General features: G+C 36.8%; 1 protein-coding gene across 1 annotated transcript; it reads left to right on the top strand.

Moving 5' to 3' along the window:
• The first annotated feature begins 8 nt into the window (after positions 1 to 8).
• On the top strand, positions 9 to 10,757 carry LOC145493178 (alkaline ceramidase 3-like). The gene is made up of 12 exons (XM_081472596.1): positions 9 to 241; positions 1,028 to 1,138; positions 2,016 to 2,068; positions 2,194 to 2,246; positions 3,203 to 3,284; positions 3,975 to 4,010; positions 4,414 to 4,469; positions 4,901 to 4,945; positions 6,207 to 6,263; positions 6,874 to 6,978; positions 8,820 to 8,865; positions 9,689 to 10,757. The coding sequence occupies exons 1-12, from the start codon at positions 130 to 132 to the stop codon at positions 9,818 to 9,820; spliced, it is 888 nt and encodes a 295-aa protein (XP_081328722.1). The 5' UTR covers positions 9 to 129; the 3' UTR covers positions 9,821 to 10,757.
• Positions 10,758 to 16,468: the final 5,711 nt, after the last annotated feature.

Raw genomic sequence — 16,468 nt, 5'->3', positions numbered from 1 at the left:
AGTTAAAAAAGTATTCAGTTCGCTGATGATGACTCAGAATATGTGCTTTAGGGGCGTGAGCATACATTACAGGTGTGCAATTACTCTTGAGCTATTAACTCCACCAGCACGGTGTGGACGATCCTGAAAATGGCACCTCTAACGACGAGTTCTAATGGGGAAGGCTTCTGGGGGGAAGTAACTTCGACGATCGACTGGTGCGAGGAAAATTACGCGGTGACTTCTTTTCTGGCGGAGTTCTGTAAGTGGCGTTATGAGCTTATTTTCGTAATGCAGCTGTTGATCGAAACTTCGAAGCTGCTTTCGAATGATTAAAGCAGTTCACCGCATTGTTTTAAAACAACTTTTGTTCAATGCCATTGAATTCTTTTCTTGTTGTGTTTAATTCAGTCGCTACACTTTAATCGAAACAACTGATGAGTGATCCAGATCGAGTTAGCCCAGCTGACGCGCTGAAATTCTGCACTACTCAAATTCTTGTTTACAGTATTAGCCACTGGGGTACCTAATGTTTTTGGAGAAATTTGTGTTCCGTGATTAACCTTTCTTACGTAACTCGGTTGCAATTTTAATGCCCTAAAAAGAACGAACGTGGCAGTTTTAATGACGAACAGTTATATGCAAAGATGGTGTCGAGCCGTGAATTGCAATGGGCAATGTATTGTATTTGGGATCTATTTAGGATTTAATAGAAGTTTTGCGTGTTTGTAGCCGGAAGCAATTTCATTTGATGTAATCGAGCTGCGACCCACAAAAGGCGTGAAACTGTGCTTTGGAAAACTAAATTAGCCGATTACTTGTTCCTGGGTGGTCCGATCAATTAGCACCCTCTCTTTTACTTCCAGATGCAGACTACATTGTTGGTGAAATGTTCACTGTTTTCAAACATCGATTTTAAATTCCTTTGTCATTCAAATTTGTGAATCAATATTTTAAAAAAATAAAACTAATCTCTTTTGCGGGTTTACGTACATATAATGGCTGTTGTGTTATGGCAAATATTGTTTCTCTTTGTTGTTTTATTTAGGGAACACTATAAGCAACTGGTTGTTTTTGATCCCCCCATTCGTTGGAGCAATTTTATCGTGGGAGAACAAGTTGGAGAGACGTTACACCTTTTCGTTCATTTCACTGTGTGGTAAGTTGTGTTGTGCCTGCTTTCAGCACATTGTGACAGTCATGGCAATTTGCCAGTACTCATGCACGGATTCATACCCATTTTTACAATAACTGTCTAATTTCTCGTGTGCTGATTGGCTCAATTTTATCATCAATAAGAGTACAGACTGAAAAAATTTTAATTTACGCAATCTTGCAAGTTCAAATTTCAGCTGTCAGACTGTCAACTCTTAAACCAATGAGATTTTATGGACTTTTTTAAGTAGCCAATCAAAAAGCAAGAAAAGCTATCGACAATTTTCACAGCTGAATGTCTCAGTACCATTGGTCTGTTACGAAGAAAGGTACTACTCTGTTCAATAATTTATTGTTCTTCATTCATAATCTGGGTGGTCAGTTTTCTTCCAAATAGTGTGGGGCTGGTGGATTCCATCTTGTACTTGCCCGACAGGCAAGTGTAGCTTTTTGGGGAAAAGTTTTGAAGAATTCAAATTACAGACTGTATGAAGTGAAATTACTGTATTTGTTTAATTTTTAATTAATCAGTCATACTAGGAGGATATTTTTTGTGGGCTAGTGACAATAGCTACTAAGCTAACCAGACTGAAAGGTTAACTAAAAAAAAAAAAAAATTGACATCCTAACTAGCTTAAGTTGTCATAAGCTTTGCTTTTAAGAGGTGAGTATTTAGATAAGCGGGATCAGCTTTATAAAACGGCTGCTGGCTAGCTCCGATTGTTCACCTCCACCAGCTCCCCTGCCCCCCTCCCCCCTCCCCACCACCCCGATAAATCACATTTTTCTCCCGTACCATCACCTGTACTTCTTGAATGTGCACTAAGGTTAAGGCGACTTTTGAATTTCTTTTCTATTAAAATAAATTATTTCTTTTTCAGTTGTGGGAATAGGCTCATTTTGTTTTCATGCTACACTGTTATATGAAATGCAGGTAAGGAATTATGGAATTTAGTCCAATGTGTTTAATCCTTTTCACCTACAGTACTTTCCTGTTTATCTCTTGTTTACTTAGTACTTCTCAAGGGGTTCTAATGAAAAATATTTTATTTGCTGCAGCTTCTTGATGAACTTCCAATGATTTATGGTACTTGTGTGTTAATATTTTGCATGTAAGTTATCTTAACATTTTCTATTAGTAATAAATTTACAAATTAAATTGAAAAAAAGAATATTAGAGCCGTTTTCAATAATAATTATTATTATTGAGTGCTGAAAACTAATTGGCTTTGCGTTTACCTACGCTGGACGATTGGCTTAAGAAACTCGCGCCACTTTTTCATCCAATTAAAAGTAAAACCAAAACCAATTGAGACTACTTTGCACGCATTTTCCTGCGCTTTGCATCAGCTACATGTAATTACTTAGAGTTTTCATTGGTTCACTGCATTGTCTGTGTCCTTTATGATTGGCTAGAGTGATTACTTTGGTTTTGGTTTTATGGCACTCAATTTAAAACCGTTCTATGAGAAAGTTGTAAAATGTTCAAGGAATTGCATGCACGACTAGTTTTGGTCAGTTTCAGTTTATTTGAGCTCCATCATAAACCCACAGGCCTGTGCTATGCTTATGCTTTATAGAGTTATGTAGTCCCAGCTTATATCACATCTAACAATTCAACCAAGTGTTTACAAAGTGTCTTGAACATTTTATACAGAAAACAGTCAACTAAGTCTTCAGCATTGTTGAGTGACATAAACACTGACAATACATATTGTTAGAGGCACTGAGTTATGCCTCGCACCTGGCTCTTGACTAGATGCTCTTCTTATGCTTTTAAAAGTTCTAGTGTTCTTATATAACTCAACAATGCAGGTTCATATCTATTTAATTGACTACATGTATTCCTATTATTAATGTTAAAAAGTATTAATTAATTACTATTAAATAGAGAAATTTTATTTAAAAACAGAGCTTTCTGGGAATGTATCATTTGCTGCTTCAATGACAAACTTAATGAGAAGACATGTTACTGTATATTTTATCTTTTATATTGCATTACATGACCTGTTAGCTTTTTGCTTGATGTTGCATACATTTGTCATTGTTCATTTTCTTTTTGGCTCAGCTGGCATTGTTCCTATCGCCCACGGGAGCACAACATTACACTCTCATTAATTCTTATTGTCTGTTGTGCTATGATCACCCTGGTAAGCTATTTTTAAGTAAAAAGTAGTTTTTAACGTTTAATACACCATCCAGTGCTCAATTAATTACTTATGCCACTTTACTGCTTGCCTGTTGCTTATTTTATAAGGTTCAAGTGGTTTCTGTATGTATTTAAGGGTGGTTATTGGTCCCATGTCTAACCCCCATGACCAGAGGGCCCAAGGGCTTTTCATTTGTCATGCCTCTCCCCACTGATCAATCTGGCAATTGCCATGTTTAACACACACTAAGCCTCCAGTCAGCATAACTTGTACTGATGTTAGGATTATTAAGACACACAAGCTAAGCTTTCCCTTATGAGTCATCACAAGGGGACATGCCTTGCATGATAAAATGCAGTCCTAATTAGTGTTTGAGATTTAACAGGTTTAAATTAGTCTTTATTATGGACTTATGTGCTTGCCAACTCACCTGCATTATGTGTGTACCATGGGCCTGTAGATCATAAATTTGATGTTATAATTTAATTAAGACGGTTCTGAAACCCATGTTCAGAATTTGTTTAAACTTTGCTGCAAGTTGTATCTTGCTCAAAAAAATAATGGTTCATCTCAAAAAATGTACATGCTCCCAAAGAGAAAGTTAAAGAGTTTCATGTAAATGACAATTTTCAGTGATGTGATTTAAATGTGTTACATTTCAACTGACAGTTACTCTGTATTGATCTCCAGGTGTATCTGACTGTTGTGAATCCACTGATATTCCAGGTATATTTTTTTGACAATTATATGTATGGGTAATCAAAAGATGACTAGTGAAATTAGGAAATAATTTCACATGTGTTTTGTCAAAATTATTATAACTTCCCTCGCCTTCATGGGTGAAAAATAATATTACCCTTATAATCGTGGGTTATTAACTTGTTTATTGTATCAAGAAATCCCGTGCAAAACATTGCCATGATAATTTGCATGTAGTAGTTTCACTAGTGAAGTTATAAAATTAACGTTGAAATTTTGTGCCAAAATTAGTTTGGTGATTAAACTTGAATATAAAATTTGCAACTTATATTAATTAATATAAAGATATATTATTTAATAAATACCTTAAGTTTCAATTCGCCATTTCTTGCTATGGTAATAATCCATGGTTGTAACCTTTTTCCTGCAGTGGGCATATGGTATTCTTGTTGCTACCCTTGTCATTAGAACTGGTATGGCTTGTAGGTAAGAAAGATTGTCATGAATTTGTCGTGATCATGCATAAAGTATTCTGATTTGCTGGGTTTTTTTATTAGTTGCTGGCCTTCTCACAGCTGTCTTTCAGGGGTTTCATTAACGTTTCCAGCAAGAGAGCAACTGCTTTTCTCAGGCGTGCAAAACTTTTTGAACTTAACTTCTTTATAAGAAAAACTTTACTCTAGATGGTCAAACCAGGCAGGCAAAGTTGTCCTTACAGCCGGTTAACCCAGCCCTTAAAGAAAACCCTGGTCTTTTATGTATTATTAGAATACCTTAACAGGGCTGTGCTGAAGTGCCTGGGTGCCACAGGCAACTAACGTTGCCTTTGGGCGACTGGAAAAACTTACTTTCCTCATAATTTTTCCCAGACTGCAGCCTTGATATATATTAAATTATGATTATTTTTTTCATGGCAGAAAACACAATGGTTCAAAGAAACTTTTGACCATATCACTTGTAAGGTAAGAGCTTTTATTAATTATTAATATTATTGTTGTGTGTGTTTATTATCAGTTTTTTTTCTACATATGAAAAATGCTAGATTACGAGTAGTCCCTCTTTCGCTTAGTCCGTCGTGCGTGACGCGAAAGAAATTCGCGAGAAAAAAATGGCCGCACGAAATCCTGGGGGCTAGGAGCGCACGAAAGGAGGGACTACCGCCTAAGCCCAAGAGTTTGCCCTTTCACGGCTGAGTGATTTTTCAGTGTAGGATTTCTCATCTTGACGTCCTCTTATTATCGCCTGTTATCAATAGCCCCAGGAGATCTGAATAAAATTGCTCTACTCTACTCTTCAAGTAGCCAGGCAAAAACATATGCCGTGAGAAGTATATCTTCGTTCAGTGTTCGTTCAGCGAAACTGCCGAAGAAGTTTTAAAAAGAAGACGGCGAAAGAGGCCTCTTGTAACGATTTTCGCTGCGTCTAAAAGTTATTGCGAAAATTTCAACGGAGTTTCAACCGAGAATTTACATTATACATTATACATTATACATAGGAGATCATCCAACTGCGGTGAAATGTGGAAAAGTTCAGGTGAATGTCCGGTTTCAAGTGAGAGGCCGGGTCAATCTTTCAAATGGACGGCAGAAAAAGGCCAAGCTCAGTAAATTTATAGTCGCTGACTTAGACAATGCTGTTGAGCGGCAAAATCACTAACACGCTTGCAGTCGGGTTGGAGGCAGAAAGCTCTGCCAAACAAAACACTGGATAAATTTAAACCTTTCCACAGCCTGTTGGCAGATTCGCAAGAACATCACGGCTTGCGAAGCTTGATTCCAACGCTTTGATTTGCCAGGTACCGCTTTGATTTGCTCCAGTTCCAAAACATTCCTGCAAGACGTCACAGGTATCTCGAATGTTGACAACATGTTGTCAACGCTCCTAACATAAGCCAATCATATTTTTGTGTTGTGAGAGCAACGCATAATTCAAACTCTTGGGCTTAGGCGGTAGTCCCTCCTTTCGCGCGCTCCTCGCCTCCAGGATTTCGTGCGGCCATTTTTTTCTTGCGGTTTTCTTTCGCGTCATGCACGACGGACTAAGCGAAAGAGGGACTACTCGTAGTCTAAAAAAATGCTTTAAATAAATACTAAAACTGAATAAAATGAGTAAATATAACTAGAAATTCCAGAGAAATTGTTCATATGATTTGATAAATATTCACTGTCTGTGAACTTTATTTATAAATTAATGCAAAAAGAAAAATTATTGACTTTTTTCTAGCTATGCAGTTGGATTTATTCTTTGGAACATTGACAACAACTTTTGTCCATACATAAGGTAAGAGGCACTCATATTGGTGTGTTCTGTGGTGAAATTATTTTAAGGACCTCCTGAATATATCAAACTTTTGTAGCAGTAAATGGCAAGTATCATTTTAAGTTTCTTAATCAAGATCCTAAAGTATATTTGGTCAAGAATCTTTAGGATCTTTAAAGTTGTTGCCAGGAATTCAAAGAGCTTGCATTAATCGGATCATGTTTACTAAAGGCATCCAAGGTCAAGTGTCGATCAATACCCTTGATCATCACTCCAGAAACATCTTCTGATCAAGATCTTGAGTGATACTCAGTCAACACTCAATCGACATGTCTGAGTCAACAGTCAGGCGAGAGTCAACGAATTCAAGTGTCGATCGATAAATATAAGTTGGTTGACACTTGGCCAGCTATCGACGGAGTGTCAATTGAGTGTCGATCGAGATGTCAATCAAGTTTTGTTCTTAAGTGTCAACTAAGTATCGATTGAGATTTCAATTGAGTGGTGATCGAGATGATGTTTGAGATGATGATCGAGGGTCAATCAGAGGTATTGTTTAATACTTGACTGTGGATGCCTCTAGTACATATGATTCCATTAATCTCTGAAAGTGCTGTCTTTTTTTTATCAGGGACGTAAGGAATTCACTGTTCCCTCCTGTCAGACCATTTGCACAGTTACATGCATTATGGCACACACTGGCGGCCATAGGATGTTACTATCATGTTCTTTTCAGGTTGGTGATTGTAAATATTTGATCTGCCCTGTGTGGGACTTCAGTATAACATTACTGTGGGGAGAATTGACTGGTTGTCTCGTAAATTTACGTTCATGGGGGGTCTGGGAGCCTCCCCGGGAAAATTTTGAAATTTGGGTTCTAAAAAGTGCATTTCAGTGTATTTTAAGCAATCATGGATTTGTTCTTTTGTTAAAGAAAAGCAATTTCACGGAGAAAAGCATACATGTAATATATTGTGTTAGTTGAACAGGTTAATCATCGTCATCCGTATCAAATTTGAAAAAAAATATCAAAAACGTTCTCATTTTGTGGTCAATCACGCGTGTAAAAACAGATGAGAAAGCCAAACGAGAAAAGAGTTTTGCTGGCATTGAAGGTACTAGATTGAGGTTTGACATATATTTTGTTAAAAGACAGGTTTTGAAAAGCTTTAACACAGTGCTAGGGGTGGAAATCATTGAATGTGATGAAGCCTGTGATTGGTAACCGTTGCAAGCGCAAGCCTGTAATACTTGGTGAAGTTTCCTGCGGATTTAAGCTCAGGATTTTTTCTGATTAAGCGTGCGGACCATCATCAACATTTTGAACCTTTGCGGTAGTTTGGGTTTTTCGTTCATGATTTCAAAAGTGATAAAATTAATACAATCAAACTTAAACTTGACATATTTTGCAAAAGTTTCGCTTTATAATGAAGCCTTGAAATAGTGCATGTATTTATTCATACTTCCCTGCTCGATAAGCTCGCTAGTTTTATATCTCACTTTCAATATTTACACAAACATCTTACAGCTGCTGAGTTTAAAGATTGTGTAAGATCTTGCAGAGTTTGTTTCTTTTGTTGAAAGAAATCTTTGCAGTTATTTGTTCTTGAAAATCCTCCATGTGCGAGCCAAGCACTGGGTTACATTTCGTTGTGTTTATAGAACTAATTAAATTACATGTACATTCACTGGAGATAAAAGCACTAATTTTAATTATATTTTTGAAAGAAAACAACTTATGACCTTCGTTTGTGTCATCTCTATTTTCTTTTCAATTTATCCCTGGTACTGAACAGAAATTGCTGGGTTTTTCGCTTCACTTTCAGAGGAAAAACAGCTTCAACTTAACCTCGACTGTCAAATATTTTAGTGCTGCTGTCACAGTACTCACGTCACATTTTTGGCGGCAATTCTCACGGCCTGAATGATTTCAGATTTCTTTTATCTTACAGCTATAAGAGTTGTATTTTTTAATGGCTACTTATTTGTTGAGAAAATTAGACATATTGTTTTTTTGCTTGATTTTATTGACGGATAGGCTCACATTGTTACAAATAAAAGTTTTTCACAATTTATTTACTATAAGTAGCCAGTGCGCCAAGGATGAGTAGACAGCGAGTTTCGTCGGTCGCCGGAGCTTACGGAGAACTCTGGCAAAGCACAAAAGAAGCTAGATTTTCTCTCAGCTGGCCTCACGCAATAACTCTGATCTTATCCTTCTTTTAATTGTACTGTCCAAATTTCTTCCGTTCATATCGTCACTGGATGATTCCATTAGTATTGAATAGTAGCAATGTATTTGATTGTCATGTTAATAAAATGTACCTGTAAAAATTAATAAGAAGTTAATAGTTTATACAAAAGCATAAATCAATTAATGTGACTCTATTCAAGTAATTGGTAAATTCCTTATTCTGCTGGTATAATGCTGATGGAAAAAGATGGCTAATTCTGCCTGAAATTCTGCTAAGCAAAACACCTAAAAGGCACATGACAAGCATTCCTGTATGGTATACAAGACAGGTTTGTGATTGTTATAAAAGTCTTAATTTTTTATTCTGATTAATGTTATTGTAGCATAGATCTAAGGTTACGCTGTCTTGGAAAACCAGGAAATCTAAAGGTTGGTGGACAAATTCATTTTGTGAAGTACTGCTTTTGTATGTTAATATTACCTGCACAGTCACTAATCAAGAAAAGAAAGTGAAATTGTTGTTTAGATAATAAATTGATACATTGTCCAACATGTAGACTAGTGGGAAAAGTAATATTGATAATATTTGTGTGTACACTAGTCTTACTTTTGCACCAGTTCTATAATAACAAAAATTTTGCAAAAGTGCAAGGGAATCAAATAATTAGATTTTAATGTCACCTCTTTAGGGTGGCTTATGTGCTTTCTGATTCAAGACACTGCTAAAAAAAATATTAGTGAGAAAATCTTTTTTTTTTTTCAGTTTCCCACTTTTTTTTATTGTAACCTTGTGAGGTTCAAAAACAAAAAGAAATTACATATTCTTAATACAGTGTGTAACACCTAACATTAGTAACATCAATTATTTTATGTGCCCTGATATTATAATGAAATTAAATAAAGATAAGACTGAATACTATAAATTAAGTTTCTAATATGAATTTTACATACAGCTGCCATCTAGCCTGAAAGTCAAGTTCTGTGTTGTTTTTCATGGCGATATATTTCTCGGTTCTAAATTTCGTTTTGACGAGTGAGTGAGAAAATCTAAACTCTGTCAACTGTGGCCTTGTAAGATTTCAACACCGTTATTGTCCAGCAAACCTCTGTAATCTCTATAAGGTGGGAAGAGGTAGAATTCAATCAACAACTATATACATTGACTTTATTATCAAACTGGAGACAATATTTAATTAAGGTTTAATTTGTCTCAATTTGACTTTTTTTTACTACTTGTTCTACTATTTTTCAGCTGTTCAGGGAATGGCTTCCCTTTGTTTATCCTTCCAATGACTATTTATCAAGAGACATTCTTCCAACAGTAACCCACAATACTGCAATTTTTTTGTTGCTGTTTGGTGTCATCTTGAAGCTACTTAAGTAACACCTAGACCATCAATTGAATTTCCATTTACAAATTCTATATAACTTTTAAAGGTAACTTATTTATTTGGAAAAGTGTTCTTAACTTGATCCATTGTTTTGTGTTCTTAATATTTTCGTTGGGTTCTGTCAACCCTCATCAAAACTACAATTTAAGAGGTTCTTTATTGCTAGCACTTCAAGCCTGTGAGCTGTTGTTTTATTGATTTTGAATTAATGGTGCATAAGCACAGGGGGCTCGGTCTCCTCTTGTTAACAGCATTGCTGTCCAAAGTGGAGTGCCCATGACTCCAAGAAAAGCCTCTTGTGGTAGAATGTTCACACAAAAAAGATCAGATTAAGAAAACTTTAAAAAATTTTTTAGACTGGTTGCACTCCTGAAAGTAGTATTTCCAGTCATTTATTAGGTTAAAACAATAATATTGCAATATACTAAGAGTAGAATATGAGAGGGAGAGCGTTTTGAAATGCCTTAGACCAAGAGCAAATTATTGATTGAGATGGATTCCAGAAAAAGGGCTCCAACACGGAAGATCAAAGGAAATTCAGAGGACCACAAGATGACAAGAAGCTGGCCTTTTTTATTGTAAAATTGTCCAGATTTTCCTGCATTCTTCTGGGCTGGTTTCTGAGGGTCGACTCACCAGTACTTTCTAAAGTGGCAGAGTAGGTAATGAATTTATCATTACTTAATTTTTCCAAGCCAAGGGAAACATAAAAAAAAACAGTGTGGTAACCATTAAAGATAGGAGGAACAAATGGGAGAAGAAACAGGGTGGATAAGATCCACGAAGACAAGCGAGGCAGATAACCGACAAAGAACTAAAAAAATCCAACTAATATGACTTTTTTAAGTTCTCACTTGTTCAAGAAAGTTATCATCCATACCCACCCAACCCATGGAGTGCCACTGTAAATTCCAAGGGATGGGGGTCTCAAAGAAAGTGTGAAGCTGAACTGAAAATTTATAGAACGGGGAGGGGCAGTGTTCAAACTGTGGGGAGGGTATGTATATTTTTTTGGAGTTTGTAGATATGAGATTCAGTTGCAAAAATTGAGGTTGTAGGTAGTTTTGTTGTAACTATTTAAAGCAGATGGTTTTCTAAAGTGTTTTCTGTTATGTAAAGTTGTGTCATATAATAGAGCAGTTTTCACTTGAGTGTCATATTATTCATATTTGGCTAACCCTAACCCTTAGTGACTGGTTTGAAGAACTTGCCCCATCCCTTCACCAGTCAGAAGTTAAACCAAAACAGGTTGCTTGGTACCAGTTGCACATGTTTGCTTCAAATAATTTTTGATTGGTTCACAGGATTGTTTGGGTGCTCTGTGACTGGCCAGACATGATAACAATGGTTTTGATTTTTCGACACTCAATTGAAAAGTGCTTTAAACTGTAATAGAAGCTCTACTGTGACAGTATGCATAATCAAATAAGCGGTTGTTGTAAAAATATGTTAGGAAATATTATTCAAAAGCTAACAAGTAAGTCACGCTATATTTAGAGGGCTGTCACAGCCATGATACACTTATAACTTGCATTGCATTCCTAAAATAGTCACAGACTAGATATACACACACTAAATTGTATAATTAAGTTAATTAGTGATTTATTAGGTGATTGAGTTCATTACCATAGTTACTAGGTAATTATAGGTCAGTTATGTAACTGGAAAATGTGTAAGTTGAAATTAATTAGAATATGCACAATGTAACGTAGAGACACATGATAATTATGAATACTGTAAAATGTCGATTATAAGTCTCATCACTTGCATGCCCTCTAGTTACTGCACCATCACTCTGCTAGCAGAAGAATATTCCAGTTAAGCCTCTCCTTGAATTTGAGCCCTACTTAGGTAACTTTCCTATACTTTCTTGCAAACATCCTCACAGAACAATTTACTTCAGCTAGAAACATGCATGATTGCAGATAAAGAATTTTAATCACAGTGGTTTTCCTACAATATAGGCCTCATCAGAGTCTTAAAATATTTTCTTTGTCAGCATATTTCCAAAACGTGTTTTTGCCATTTAGAAGCTCCTGCCTTCACCAGATATAAGCTCCCCACTAGTAGTTAAAAGCCTATGCAGCACCATCATACATAGTTTAAAGTTGTATAAGTTTAGGGCTTATAACTGGCATTTTATTGTGATACATTTAAAATACTGCATGATATATTTATATACACTAGAATCTTTAACATCTAATGTTAATTATTACATGTTTGCGTAACTGTAACTGAATTATATTTTAAAAAAATGCGAGTTCAAATTTATAGTGTGAATACTAGCCACGGTTAATGGGTTACAAAACATGGAATTGTACCGAGGTACAGTAGATAGGAAAATAAGAGTAATAAGGTAATTCATTTATAATAAATGGCGGGGTCTGAAACAAATAGACTAAAGCAATTTTTCACAATAAATTTCTGGTAAATTTCGTACTAATTTTGTAATCAAGGGCTATAAATTTTGTGTGGAAAGAAATGAAAATAAAGTTTTAGCTAAATATGGTAATGTTCACATAATGGTTAGCAGGGATATTTTAAATACTTTCTTATAGCACCAGTGTTTACATTTAGAATTAGGTAAAAATGATAAAGTAGTATTTCATAATAAATTTACATGCGAAAAAAAAAATTCTCATTTGTGGGCTGAATTTAATTAATTAGTGAACATAGGCCAATGACTGTCAGATATCACGAATGTCGTTCTCTGATTGGCTACGCTACTCACTATCTATTCTGTTGTAGATAGTGAGTAACGTAGCAATGTGCGCTTGTTAACAAACTGGCGGCCGCATTGCGTTTTCAAAGTGTCTATGTGTCTGTGGAGGCTACTACAGTCGAACCTCCTGTACGTGACCACCCAAAATGTCAAGCGTAGGTGGTCGCGTACGGGAGGTCTCGCTTAAGAAAAATTAGACCATATTGGGTCAAAATTTTGCCTCATTAGCATATGGTAACTGCATAGACTTACCAATGTTTTAACTGTTTCATTCATGCGAAAAGTCAATTTCGAGAAAAAAGTCAGCCTGTACTTCCCATTGAGGAATTTCCGTCTCTTGTACTACCCAGGAATGTAATATGGTGACAACACCTCATTATCCAATTTAGCTCTGAAAGTGGTCGCGGTCGCTTACAAGAGATGGTCGCTTACAAGAGGTTCTAAATATAGTCAATAAGAAAACTTAGACCATTAGATTTGACTTGGAAACTTGGTATTTTGGAACCCTGGTCGCGCTGAGGAGAGGTGGTCGCTTAAGAGAGATGGTGGTCGCAACTGGAAGCTACTGGAGGTTCGACTGTAGTAGATTTATTTTAAAACAAAAAAAAGTGTGAGATAATTCGCTCTCGATCTCTATCACAGGATAGAAATCTCGAACTCAATCTAATTGTTGATTGGAAAATTGAAACTTGCTTGCTCGAATTTAGACCGTTGAAGGGGATCAGCCCGTCCATGGCACAAGAATTTGACCCCTAATAAGTCTAATAAATGCGATTCTAAAACAGACAGATTAGAGCTGTAGGGAATTTAATAGCCAGTAATGGTGTTTTGATGTGCCTTCGTCCATATAGAAATTTCAAAGATTTCATGCTTGACAAAACTAAACTAGCCACCATTTATAAGTCAGTATGGCGCTTTTATCTCTTCGCCCAGAACCCTAAAAGACTTAAAAGGTACCTTGGTGGGTAAAAAACATCGAGAGGTCTCATTGAACTCTGTAGCTCGTTCACAGATTTGGCAAGTTGTTAAGAAAGGTCGATCAATGGAAACTGGTTTTATAGATACTGATAAAATGGTGGGGTTTTTCTTTTCCCTAAAATTTTCGCCCGGGATTTATCATTTTCGCGGACTTTTTCGCGCAAAGTGCAGTGCAGTTATCCCTCAGAGACACGCAGCTTAATTTAATTAAACACGCGCTCTTCTGGGTTGAGTTATGGTCACGTGGCAATGGCTTATGTCGCCCACGTTCTCTTTCTGACTAACCAGAAGTTACTTTCACTTCTTGTTGCCTTATTACAAACAACAGAAACAATGCCCCTAGCCCGAAAATAATAACAGCTGCTAACAATGAAAAGAATTACAAGCGTTCGAGAGCTGCTACACTTCTGATGCCTGTTCGAGATTCTCCGGAAAACAAAACTGATTGACTGTTTCCCTCGGCCGGACCAGTAATTAAGTGTATAATGCGTTTCACTCAATTGCGTAAAGGTCCGGTAATACGGGCAACATTTTTCTTCAACTTGTCTCGCAACATTGTTGCATTGCAAGTTGAAACACATTGCTTGCGCGTATTACCACGTTTGTGACCAACTTGTCTCGCAGCAAAATACATTGTTGCAAGTTGAGGCAACATGTTGCGCAAAGTAGACTCGAGTTCTACTTTCTGCAACAAATTTTAGTTTTGCTGCTCGTATTACCACTGAAGCTACAACTTGTCTCGCAACAAATTTGAATTCAACGCTTGTGATTGGCTGTCGCAAAGCGCGGCAAATAAAATGAAGAAAAACAAGGCGGACGGTGAAGGCGAGCCTGAATTCTAAGTAGACCAGTAACTCTCGGAAAGTCATAACTTTGTCCTTTACAAAGACCTCGAGGGCTATCATGGTCTTTGGGACACCTCGTTTGTCCCTTCAAAACAAGCAGGAAAAAAGGCAAAAGGCTTGGAAGAACTGTCGCAAAAATACAACTTTTCGCCTAGCTACCTGAAACGACACTGAGCTTCATACTGAGAGAACTTCGCTGGCACGGAAAATTAAGAAGAAAATGACGGCCAGAAGTCGAAGTGGAACTTCGTCGAAATGCTAAATTATATTAAAGAAGGCGCCATCTTTATACACGATTAAGCAATTGTACCTATAGAATTCTGCAGACTTGCCACACTGTATTTTGCTGCGAGACAAGTTGGTCACAAACGTGGTAATACGCGCAACAATGTGTTTCAACTTGCAAAGCAACAATGTTGCGAGACAAGTTGAAGGAAAATGTTGCCCGTATTACCGGACCTTAACACAGCGTAAATCTAAGAGTTTGTTATGAGAATGTGGTGAACGATCGTTTACACAGGGACGGCGGGAGGCTTTAGCCCCCCAATTTCGAGCAAAAAAATACATAAGATAATTAAAAACCCATCTGAAACGTAAAAAAGCAATTAAGAGCTCGCTTGTAAGCCCCACAATTCAAAATACGCTCCGCAATCCCTGTTATAGCAGTTCGAAATATGGAAAGGAAACACACTAAGAAAGTCGTACTTCTACTCTGTCAGTGTGTGCTACTCGTGTTTCTGTGGTGTTTTGCGTCTATCAGACAGTGAAACTAAAACTCGCTGGAATTTTATTGTAACGGTTAAGGTCGTAAGGTTACTCCAAACCTTCACTGGTGTCCTTCAGCCCGGGTCCTTGAGACTAAAATTCGTCCGAGGGTTACTCCCTACAATGACCTATAAAGGGAGGCTCAGCCTGCATAAAAGGGACACCTTTTTTAGGCCTCAGGTATATAGAAGGGTAGGGATTTCACAAGTTGAGACATATGAAAGGGTAGGTTAGTTATTTTAAAGGGCCTTTCATTAAAATATTTCGAACAGACGCACCTTATGGCTGCATCATTTCATTTATTAGGTGACTACATGAAAATGACAAGAAGACTAAATTTGCAGACTAAATCTACCTAAATATGGAGTCAGAAAACCTCTGTTTTCTACATATTTGGCCGAATTTACGTGGAGATATATGTATATTTGAATGATGTAAAGAAAATCTATGTGACCAATTAACGACCCAAAACAAAGGCACAGGCCAATGAACACATTAGGGCGAGAGATCCGAGGAAATCTTTGTCAACTGTTTTTGAAATTTTATAATATAAATAAATAACTAAAATTAGAAAATTTGCCATTTGTAAGTTTTGTAGTAGACTTGCTACAAGTGGACCTCATGATTTTCAGAGTAGAATAGCAAGTGGAGCGAAGCGAGCTGCGACTTTTAGGCCGCGAGGCGGGTAGTAAATAAACAAGACGAAGGACTTTTCTGCAAGTCTAGTTTTGTAGGTCTTTCAATTTTAATTACGAAGCCCTATTAGATATAAAATGCTGTCTTTTAGTTTCACATTAAAGAACGAAGAATATACATGTATATATTTTCATGCTAGCGCACACTCTTTGTTGGTTTTGTTTGCCGTGATATTATACTCGCACTGTTTTTTTTGTTTTTGATAAACGTAGTGTTTTCAGTCTGCTTTGAATTTGTTGACAATAGACCTCTTTCGACTGGGCGGTTTGTTGGCCCATTTCAGACCATGTGATGATTCTCTTGAGAATTCTTCCTTTCAAATTTTCAAATAGTCATGTGTATATGAATAAATAATTTTTAGATGGATAAAAGAACAATTCTCCAGAGAATATCACGTGGTCTGTAATGGGACAACAAGCCGCCCAAGTGAAAAAGGTCTATTATGTATGATAAGTATGTGTTATGTCCGCCAAGAGACTGGGCTTAAAATTAACGACCACGGGACTGCAGGACTGCGGGAGCATGCTTCTCACAATATTAATCAACTGCGGGACTGCGGGAGCAGAACATTAATGCCACGCAATCGTGGCCGGGTATTCTGAAGTTTAGTCTTCCTTTCAAATTCAACTCAGCAT

This window comes from Orbicella franksi, chromosome 7 (assembly GCF_964199315.1).
Source record: "Orbicella franksi chromosome 7, jaOrbFran1.1, whole genome shotgun sequence".
In the NCBI taxonomy this organism is placed as follows: domain Eukaryota; kingdom Metazoa; phylum Cnidaria; class Anthozoa; order Scleractinia; family Merulinidae; genus Orbicella; species Orbicella franksi.
This window is presented reverse-complemented; position numbering and strand designations above follow the sequence as displayed.